Source organism: Neofelis nebulosa, chromosome 9 (assembly GCF_028018385.1).
Source record: "Neofelis nebulosa isolate mNeoNeb1 chromosome 9, mNeoNeb1.pri, whole genome shotgun sequence".
Lineage (NCBI taxonomy): Eukaryota > Metazoa > Chordata > Mammalia > Carnivora > Felidae > Neofelis > Neofelis nebulosa.
This window is the reverse complement of record NC_080790.1, coordinates 112,834,779-112,845,583: the sequence shown is the minus strand read 5'-3', so window position 1 is coordinate 112,845,583 and position 10,805 is coordinate 112,834,779. Positions and strand designations below refer to the sequence as shown.

General features: G+C 55.5%; 1 protein-coding gene across 4 annotated transcripts in view; it reads left to right on the top strand.

The window, feature by feature from the left end:
- Positions 1 to 9,697, top strand: part of LOC131485531 (tyrosine-protein phosphatase non-receptor type substrate 1-like) — a 42,767-nt gene extending 33,070 nt beyond the window's left edge. For 3 of the 4 annotated variants that reach the window (XM_058685110.1, XM_058685111.1, XM_058685112.1), the window contains exons 8-9: positions 4,762 to 4,813; positions 7,069 to 9,697. In XM_058685110.1, the coding sequence (XP_058541093.1) occupies positions 4,762 to 4,813; positions 7,069 to 7,323 (307 nt within the window). In that variant the 3' untranslated portion in view covers positions 7,324 to 9,697. The remainder of the gene's footprint in view (positions 1 to 4,761; positions 4,814 to 7,068) is intronic. The other variant, XM_058685113.1, reaches the window with a different exon arrangement.
- The last annotated feature ends 1,108 nt before the right edge of the window (positions 9,698 to 10,805 follow it).

Genomic DNA, 10,805 nt, shown 5'->3' with positions numbered 1-10,805 from the left:
TGTAGGAGCTAAGGGTAGAGGAGGTAGAGGGGCCTGGGAGGAGGCTACTGCAGTGGTCCAAGCACGTGATGGTGGCCTGGACCGTGGCAGTGGGATGACTGAGAAATGCTCAGATCCTGGATACGTTTTGGAGGTAGAGTCAAGAGGGCTTGCTGATGGACTGTAGAGTCAAGGACAACGCCAAGGTTGGGGGCAGTGGGGGTGTTGTGTGTGTGTGTATGCCGGGTACACTCTTTTCCAAGGGCAAGCCTCGAATTCTGTCCTTTGCCTAAAAACCTTCAGTGGCTCCCTACGGCCCTCAACATAGTCCAGCCGCACTACTGAGGCCCTCAACCCCCTCGTGGTCCGGCCTTTACTAACTTGGATAGTTTCATTCCTGGCCACTCCCCAGCCCTCGTGCTTGGTGACTCAGACCGGCTGCACTCCCTTCACAGCCTCCCACACGCTGTGTCCTCACTGTCCTTCCAGCCCTTGCGTGCTGGCCTCTCTCCCTGAGATGTGCTCAGGCACCACCCAAGGTCTCTACCATGCCAGGAGGCAGCAGTCACAGTGGGTTCTGTGAACAGCGCCCCCTGGAGATGTGCCACATGGGAGGTCACCCTTTCATCTGCTTACCTCCCGCCCTTTCTCCCGGTTCAGAGAGGGCATTTCCACCCCCCCCCCCCCCCAGGACAGAGGCCTGTCCTGCGAGCTCTCCTGGGGCCCCTGCACTGACACCTTGGGGGAATATTCAAACTGTCAATGCACGTGCCCCGTGTTATAACCCACCCCGTGACTGCTGAACTTCACACCATGCCTGGAATGGAGTAGGTGCTCAGTTAAGGTGTGTTGAATGAACAAATGAATGCGGACTGAATGAATGCCACCCCAGACCGTGGTCCCAATCCCCATCTCTTCCTCCCCCGGATCCCTAAAACTCTCCTTCTCCAAGCGCTTCGCGGCCTCAGATACGGATCGCTCTTTCTTCTTTTCTTTTTTCCTTATTGTCGCCGTTATTTTTTACTTGTCTGATCTCCCCAGTTAGACAATAAGTTCCCGAAAGAAAGGGGCGGTGTCAATAATAATAATAATAATAACAGCCTCGGCCGCTAACATTTATCAAGCACTGACTGCGTTCCGGGAACCGATCTATGCCTTTTCCTATAGTAGCCCGTTGGTGATTTTAATTATAGCAAAACCCCTCTGATTTGCAATCATCCCGTTTTAATTGAACAGAGCTTCTCCACCTCAAGTGTGTGGCAGAATTTTCTAGACGGCTTGTTCAAACACAGATTACTGGGCGCCCCCGCCCCCGACTTTCTGATGCAGAATTTCCATTCCTAACGAGTTCCCAAGTGGTGCTGATGTTGCTGCCTCCAACCCAGACTTTGAGAACCCTTGTTCTAGAAGCTTCTTCTTGGCCGTGTGTGTGTGTGTGTGTGTGTGTGCTGGAAGAAACCGGGGCTCAGAGAAGTCGTGGGACATTCCCGAGGTCCCACAGCTAGCAGGTGCCAGAACTCTGAGGCCGGCCCAGATACCTCTGACGCTGAACGCTGGTGCTCTGATGCTCTCCTTCCCCAGAGAAGCCAACCATTTTCTGCCTGTTTTCTATTTTTCCAACGTGAACCTACCAAGGGAGCCGTCAGATTCCTCTCTCCCTTTCATCTCTCTAAACCAAAGCGATAGCTGGTGAGAGGTAATGGTAGTTTCCATGCAGCGCTGGCTTCAGTCGGCTGGCTGGGATCAGACGCTTTCCAGAGGACGCTGGCGTGGGTAACAACCGAGCACCTCGGGGAGGGTGCCGAGGGAGGGGCGGGGGGGAGGCCGCCGCTTTGAGCTCAAAGGGCCCTTCAGGTTGCAGGGCTGGTGAGGGCCTGGGTAGCTCTCACTCCCTGGGTTGGGAGCGTGCAGGTCGAACATTGTCTGTAGTCTCCCCCAGCTCAGACGAGAGAACACTATGTTTCCGCTCCCTTAATTGGGCACTGGGGTTCCTTCGGGCGGCCATTTGTTCACTTGTCAGACATTCAGTGCGTTTATTCTTGGAATATTTAGGGCTTCTCTGATTCTTTCATTTATTCATCTGAATTGAGCCCAGCTCTGTGCCAGGCCTTAAGCTGGGGGATCGTGAAGGAGAGCGAAACAGACACTCGCCCCGGTCTCGTGGCCCTTTTGATTCCGCCTTCATTCATTCATTCAGTCACTCACTCAACAAATACTTTGGGGGCGCTGCCAGTGTATGAGCCCGTCACCGGGTGTCGGGGCTCCAGCGAGGAGCCCACGGTCCATCAGGGGGCAGGTCACCAAGCAAGGTGGGGGGGAGGTTAATGCACGATGTGATGCGGGCGCTGACTAAATAAAATACAGCTGGGCACGGAGCAGAGCAGGGGGTGGGGTGCCGTGGGCGGTCAGGGCAAGCTTGTCTAAGGAGGTGACATTCAGAAGGTAGCTGAAGGACGAGGAGGCTCCCGCTGCGGGAATATCTGGGGCAAGAGTGGACCAGGCAGAGGGAACGGCCAGTGCCAAGACCCCGAGGCAGGAGCAGTTGGAAATGTTCGTGGAACACGGAGGAGGTCAGAGCAGCTGGCCTGGAGTGGGCGAGGGGAAGAGATGGGAGGCTAGAACATTCCGGGGGGGTGGGGGGCGGGGGCAGCGATCGCGCGGCCGTACCATCCTGGATACAGACATGGATCTCCCTGTGTGCTGACAGTGGGTTGAGGGTTTGGAGCGGAATATGACGTGACCTCACTTACGCCTTTTCCAGTGTGGAGAATGGCAGGCCGAGGGGCGGAAACAAAGCAGGGATGGCGGAGAGGCTCCTGAGGAAACGAGGGAGCTAGGACGGTGGGGGAGGCTGAGTGGCCGGGATTTTGGAAGCAGCGTCAGCAAGCACTGGGATGGGTTAACATGGGTTGTAAAGGAGGACAGAGGAGGATCAGGGTTGACTCCCACTTCTGTAGCCTGCGCACAGGGGTGGGTAACAGTAGTGCCATTCTCAGACACAGGACAGTCGGACACAACCAAATGGATGATTACTTCCAGTCCGCTCTGAAAAAGAGGAACCCAGTATTCTGAGACTGGAGTTTGGGGTTCAGTGGAGGTTTCCCCGAGAAAGGACTGTTTGAAACCACATCTGAGGGAAGAGAAGCAGTGAAGCAAATGAAGAGGCAAGGAGGGCTGCATGTGCAAAGGCCCCGGGGCAGCCTATCTTCATGCCAGGTCACTTTAGGGCACTTGTACCCACGTGCTGAGGAAGCGTGACAGGCAGGTGGCAGACAGACGCATTGGAAAATAGGCAAGGGGGCTTGGGGCTGTCACGGAGGGGCAGTCTAGACAGTCCACCACTGTCACAGAAGCTTTCCCAAGGAGACGACACCACAGTTGAGTCTTGAAGAGTGCACAAAAGTTCACCAAGAGACAGAGCGGTGGAGGGCAGCTTTCCTGGCCGTTGTGGACGCAAAGTGCGTCTCATCGAATAACCCTCAGGAGAGACTTGGTGGGTGGGTAAGTGGTTCACTGAGGTCAGGAGCGTGAAGGGGCCTGGGGAGGTCAGCAGAGGCCAGACCGTGCACGGCTGACGCGCAGGGTGATGAGTCTTACTTGAACCAGAGGCAGCGGGGGTTCCTGGAAGGGTTGGAAGCAATAGGGGTGTGGATAGACCTTCGTGATCTTCCTCCGCAGCCAGCGTCCCTGCTCCCAGAGGGTTGTTTCTGTGGCCACGTGGGGCTTGTCATGCCCCAGAACTGCTTTCTGAGCCAAGAGCTCATGCCAAATCCATTAATAACCCTGCTGCCAAGCCCCATTGCTCATTTCTGACATTATCCAGGCTAACATCCCTGGAGTTGCCGGCCTGAGAATTTACACAACTCCTACAGAACCAGTGGCTCCGGGTTGCTCACCACCTTGACCATGACCCTGCAGTGAGCCAAGCGATGGCCTCCAATTACAGAATCAAGTGCATGAACAGCTTCTTTGATTAACCAGGACACCGTTCCGCCTCTCTCTCTCTTTTTTTTTTTTTTTTAATGCTGAGACCTAGATGTGTAGAATAGAGAACGTGTGGAAAATACGGGAACGAAATGGAAGAAAAAAAAAAAAATCCCTCCCAAAGACCACTGCGGTTAGCATTTTACTACGTTTCCTTCCCGGTGATCCACACAATTTTGTAGGCTTGGGATCATTCCAGAGAATGTTGCCTTTTTGCTTATCATTTTAATGTAATCATTTGTAATAAAAAAAAAAAAGCCCTTCCTCATAAACCTTTTAAGTTTTTATCTATGAGTCTATCCTGATTTCCTTAACCAGTTCCAACTGGCAGAGCTCTAACATGGAAACCTTCCTCCCTATCCCGCTCTGTGACAAATGCCTCTGTGCAGCAAGCTTTTTCTATATTTTGAATTCTCCCAAAAAAATGTGCACTTATGAGTCAAGCTCTCGATTTTGCCAAGCTGCCTTCCCAAAAGGGTGTGGGTTTAACCTTCCCGTCAGCAATGCGTGAACGTGTCTGTTTCACCATACCTTCCCCAGCACCCGGTATATTAACTTTTGAAGATCCTTGCTGGGGAAGAGTGGGTTTAAAAAAAAAGGGGGGGGGGAGCGCCTTGCTGAAAGTTCCTCTTTAGTGAGATTGACCCTTTTGTCCAAACATTTGATAAAGCCGTTGTGTTTCTGTTGTGACTTGCTCCGCCCATATAGGAAATGGAACCGAAATGTTATTCTTACCAATTTGCATGAGCACTGGAGATAGTGAGGATATTTTTATCTGTGTGTCTCTTTCCTTTTTAGATTGCATGAGCCCGAGAAGAATACCAGAGAAATAACCCAGGTACAGTCCTTGGTGAGATGCCCTTCCTGGTACTCTCACTGGTGCAATCTCCTTGCATCAACCAGAGTTGCAGATTCTGTTCTAAATTAAGACTCTTTCCCCAGAGTGGGGGAAGGGGTGGGGTGGAGGCAGGGGTGGAGAGAGTGGGGGGATGCTCACAGTCCTCTTTTCCCCCTTGTCCTCTGCCCCAGCCAGGAGAAGGTCACCACCTCCTTGACCCAGGGCACCCAACACACAACTCCAGGGGGCACCGCTCACAGTTTGTTCACCGATCGCCTCATGCAAGGGCATGCTCCCTTTCTGGCACTTTCTCCGCAGCATTGCCGGGGCGATTTCACGGGCAGCGTGGTTGGCCTGATTCCGAGAGACCTCGCCCTGCTTCTCACGGGCTGACGCTGTCAGACCTTGGAGGCCGAGGGTTCCTCTGTCTCTTGTGATGAGACAGGCCCTGCCCTGAACCCGCGAGGAGAGAGCACCAGCTGTCCTTGACATTTCCCGGGGTGTTGTCATCGTTTCAGATGCAATCTGTTGCACAGAGTCGGGCTGCTGAGAGGCACGGTCTTTGTAAAGCCCCAACTGTGGCCTGCTCTCCCGACCCGGGACAGCCCCGCCCCCGGCGGCCCCGGGCACAAGCCCAAGGGGTAATTACAAAGCGTGGCCTTCTCCCCAGTCATTGTTACCTCTGGACTTCTCTCAGGAACTTTCAGGGGAAAGGATGATGGTGAGAGGTGGTCACTAAAACCTGCACAGAATTCGCAGCCGGCCACGACTTCCTGAGCACCTACTATGTGCCAGGCCCTGGGCAGTGACCAAGGCAGCCACAGCCCGGCCCTCACGGAGCTTCTTACAGCCTTGTGTCTCGAATCCCCAGTGCTAGGTGCCGACCCCTGCCAGGGAGGAACTTTAAATGCTGTTGCTGTGGGTTTCCCAGAGAGAAGTGAGTGAGTGTGCAAGGCTCGGGACAGAGGGGGCCGTGCGGTGAGACCACAGCTGTCGGGTCCAACAGACTCTGGATCCTTTGCAGCTGTGTGACTTGAACCAAATTGTTTAACCTCTCTGGGCTTCAGTTTCTTCACTTGTAAAGCGGGGGAGGGGGCTCCTAGCGACGGGCTGAGACAGGGCCTGTAAGCCTGCGGGAGCTGCGCTCCGTGGTGCTTACTGAGCACCAGCGAGGAGCCGTGGTGGTGTTTCCCCGCCCCCTTCTACAGCATAGGTGCTGGGCACGGAAGAAGCAAAGTTTGCAATTCATGATGAGTAATTTGAAGGCAGCCGTTGCGAGCGATAAGATTAGCACACGGGAGATGTTCAGATTTGCCAGGCGGTTGATGATTGCTAGCATTTATCGGACACACGGGTTCCCTCGATGTGTGCCAGGCTCTGTTCTGTGCGCTTTACCTGGGCGATCATGTCTGAGCCTCACAGGGACCCTGGAAACAGACACTATCCCAGCCCCGCCTTACAGATGGGGAAACCGAGGCCCAGAGAGGCTTAAGTGGATTGCCCCAAGGCCCTCAGCTAGACGGAGCAGGAGAAGGATTGAAGCCCCAGGCTCCTTACTGCACCTGCAACCTGGGCTCTCGTTCTCGCATGCCCCTGTTCCCAGTCTCCCAGACCCCAGCTGCACCCTGAGTGAGGCTGAAATTGCCATCCATTCTTTCGTTCGTTCGCTCATTCCACACCGATGGGGCTTCTTCAATGCCAGCCTTGGGTTCTGCATTATAACAAATAACCTAGTGAAGATGTGTTGAATAAACCAGTAAACAGATGAGTATCTCCACCCACTGGGGGTCGGCACCTACTCAGACCCCCAGACAGAGTCGGTCCTGGGTGGTGGGTGCTGTCATGGAGAGACACGGCTTGAGGAAGCACAGAGAGGAACCCTAGAGCCAGCTGAGGGGAGGGTGGTCTTAGGTTGAAGTGATGCACGTGCTAAAAGGCACAAGGTGGAAGGGGTTTCGTTACGAGGAGAAGGGGAATGGACAGCAGGCAGAGGGAAGAACCCTGAAAGGACAGAACGGAACGTCAGGCAGAGGGACAGTGAGGCGGCGCCGTGAGGTGACCCCACTGGCGGGTAGGAGGCTCCTTTGGGCCAGGTGAGGATCGGAAGGGTAAGGCCGGAGGCGGGGAACCTGGGCTGAAGAAGAGGGGGGCGTGAATTAGGGCTGAGCCAGCGGGGCCCAAGGGGAGACAGAAGCGTCCAGCCTCGGTACCGATGGGCGGAGGAGTGGCTGGGGGCTCCAGAATGAACTTCTCTCCACCACATTTAGATCCAGGACAACAATGACATCACATACGCAGACTTGAACCTGCCCAAGGGGAAGAAGGCCGCCCCGCGGGCCGCCGAGCCCAACAACCACACAGAGTACGCCAGCATTCAGACCGGCCCGCCGCCCGCGCCCGAGGACACCCTCACCTACGCCGACCTAGACATGGTCCACCTCAACCGGGCCCCCAAGCAGCCAGCCCCCAAGCCCGAGCCATCCTACTCGGAGTATGCCAGCGTCCAGGTCCAGAGGAAGTGAACGGGACTGTGGTCGTCTCTAGGGTCTGTCCCCACGAGCCTTCCTGTCCCGTGTGGGACAGCCGTGATGGGGACAGCCAGCCCAGTTCCCAGAGGGCCGGGATGGTGCAGGCCCTGGAACTCCAGGATGAGGCTGGCTCTTGTCTCCCCAACCCACGTGGCTCTTCGACATTTCCAGGGCAGCCACAGTCCCCCCACATCACCACACGCGGAGGCCGATGTTGCCAGACTAGCCGGGGGACCCACCTGGGAACTGGCCAGAACCACCAGGGTCCAAGAACCCTCATGCCTGTCTCCATCAACATGCGGGTCTCGGTCACGGTCTTGGAGACCCTGATTGCCCCCCTTCGTGCTCTGCAGCCTGATCTTCCAGGGTGAGGAGGGAGAAAACCCCACCTCCTTTTAGCACCACCCACCTGGGGCTTGGGGAAGATTGTCTCTTTCGATCGAACTGCCCCGTCCGTGGAGAAGCTGGAAAAAAACCCTCCGGGACCCTCATCCCAAGACTCGGTGAGACTGCTGCCAAGAGTCCTAGCCTCCCCATCCCGGGATTGATGAGGCGCAAGCCCCGGGGGAGGGGAGGAGCCTCCGAGGAACCCCCACACAGCCGCCACCGTCACCACCAAGGACTGAGTAACAAAACCCCCCTCCTCCTGGTGGCCCTCCGAGACTCCTTGAGGACCCGCCGTCCCAACCGTGACGCTCCACACGGCCCCTCCTCTCCTTTCTAGACCCGAGCTTGCTTCCTCCAGCTAGCACTAACTCAGCAACATCTCGCTGCGGACGCCTGTAAATTATCGAGAAATGTGAAATGTGCAATCTTGAACCTGAGGTGTTAGAAAATTTGATCTGTGGTGTTTCGTTTTGTTTTGGTTTTTTTCTTAAAACGACAGCAACGTTCTCTTGGCTCTTTGTCATGTGTCGAAGTACCTGGTCGGGTCTTGTGCGGTCTAAGGTTTACCAGTTGGTCGTCCCGGGGGGGGGACCCTCTTTACGGCGGAAACTGGGTTTCCCCACATCCCAGACCCCGAGGATGGGGAGGAAGGTTGCAGTGCGGCTGCCCCGTGGAGACGCTTAGCCTTCCCTCCAGGGCAAAATAGGTCACGTTCTCAGCCGAGCCACATGGCTGGTACTGCGGTCTTCTGTGCCCCCATCGTGCTAAGTCCAGACCCGCTCAGTGCTCCTCCTCCTGGCTGCGTCCTTCACAGTGCAAGCTTGTCGAGACCCGAGGCCTCAGTTTTCTCATCCAGAAAGAGGGGAGAGAAAAGATGCCCCCCTGCTCCCTGGCATCTTACCAGCGCTGGAAGGCCACGCGGGGGAGGGAAGCTATGCCCGTCTGTTTTCCCCGCCCCTTAACGACGACCCCATTCCAGCTCTCTGAGCTGGTGCCTGCAGGAGGAATCTTCTACTTCTGCTCTCAAACCCTTTGGGGATCAAACTGGAATAAATCCCAAACAGCCAGGAGGACTGGGCAGCTGTGAAGCCAAGACTGACCCTCCTTCTGTCCCTCTGTCTCAGGAGGTTGGGTAGATGCTGTGACCTGTTGCCTCTGATCCCCACCCTTCCAGTTGGGGGCCTGGCTGGGCCCAGGGCCAGCAGACGTTGCGAGCCCTGTCGATTCGGTCTTCACACATAACCAACCAAGTCTTAGAGCGGAAAGGTTAATCTTCGTCGCCCCCTGGGTCCGGCCATCCATCGGATGCCCCAGGGATTCCAAGCCATCAGAACAAGAAGCTGAGCCATGCTGCCCATCAGCAGGTCCTACGCATGGAACCCTGGGAGCTCAGCTCAGACCCAGTTCTTTGGGGACAGAGATTTGGCATTTCACACGATGGCATCCAGGAATCGGGTGAGCCAACGGGCCATGTGGACAGTTTTGGCCGATGAGCCAGGGTTTCTCTGTGGCATCTGGGAGCACAGTGACCCAGCCACCTGGCTCGGGCCATTTCCAAGTTCCAAAAGGTTGGCTTGTCAACCTTAGCCTCCCTCTCTGCGGCCCAGAGAGGGCACATGTGCTTGAGTGTGTCCCATGTATGTGCACGCGCACCCACATATGCACACAGAATTTTAAGAGAGTGTTTTCTTGGTGCCATTTTATTTTATTTTATTTTGAATTTTGGAAGGGGAGGAAGGGAATGAGGCCAAGGAAGCTGTGCAGCTTTAGCTCCGGCCTGGCAGCCTGGAGATTCCCATACCTTGTGTATCGAACCCCAGGAAAAGGAAGAGGTCGAAAGAACACTACGGAAGGAGCGTGGTTTCGGGAGTTTATTTTAAGACTGCTAGGAAGGAAACAGGCCCCATTTTGTATATAGTTGCAACTTAAACTTTTTGGCTTGCAAAATATTTTTGTAATAAAGATTTCTGGGTAACAACGACCAGTTTGGGTGTGGAGTGTCTTTGTCTTTGGGAGGGTGCCCCTCCCCTTCCCCGCCACCCGTCCTCATCCTCGGGAGCCTGGGAGAGGATCGCATGCGGCCCCTAGGGCTTGGGGACTGCAGGGTTTGGACCTCTCTCTGGGGTTTTCTGGACACAAAGACTTTGTTTCCCCTGGCTCAGAGGGAGTCGGTGGAAGGTTGTGCCCCAAACACCTGCGTAAACAGAATTCCTACAGACCACCGCAGTCGCGTCCCCGCTCTGCGACTTTGCAGAGTTGAAACAGCTCACCTCCCAGAGACTCAGGCCTGTCACCAACCCAAGGGGGACAGTACTACCCGCAGCCAGGGTTCCCGTGCGGATCAAAGTGGGGCCGGGGGGCGCCGAGCCCCCCGCTTGCCACGTGAAAGGCCTTCGCTTAAGTGTCAGTCTTTCCTTCCTGCCCTGGACATCGCACAGCTGGTACCGACTGCCCCTCCCCACCTCTGGGGTCTTGGACAAGTGGGTCACCCCCCCCCCCCCGGGAACCTTATGTCCCCCCTCGACCGAAGGCAGAAACCCAGTGCTGGGCTTTGAATATCCTCGCCAGAGGATTCACGTCAAGTACTACCCCGTAAGAGGTGTTCACCAAGTGTTGGCTTCCTTGCCTCTCCATTAGAATATTAATATTAACGACAGTTATATGACGATGGCTATACGATATTGACAATAAGTAGTGCTTACCGTGTGTCAGCACTCTGCCTTGATCGGCCCCTTCAAACCTCACAGCCGGAGCTAGGTATTATTACTGACCTCACATAACAGGTAAGGAAGTGGTTTAATTTATCCAGGGTCACACAGCTAATGAGTGATGTCACTGGGACGCAGACTCCGGCCCTCTGACCTCAGTGCCCAGCCTCTAACCCCTGCGTCCTCAACTGGTACAGTCATGTACTGGCATTGACCGTGAACTATGGGAAGTCGCGTGCCAAGTGCTGCACAGTCGTTGGCCTCATTTGGTCCCCCCCCCCCCGCCGCCCCACGACCACCATAGGAGGTTGGCACTCCCGTCATCCCTATTTTACAGATGCGCAAACCGAGTCACCGAGCGGTGAATTCATTTCCCCCAGC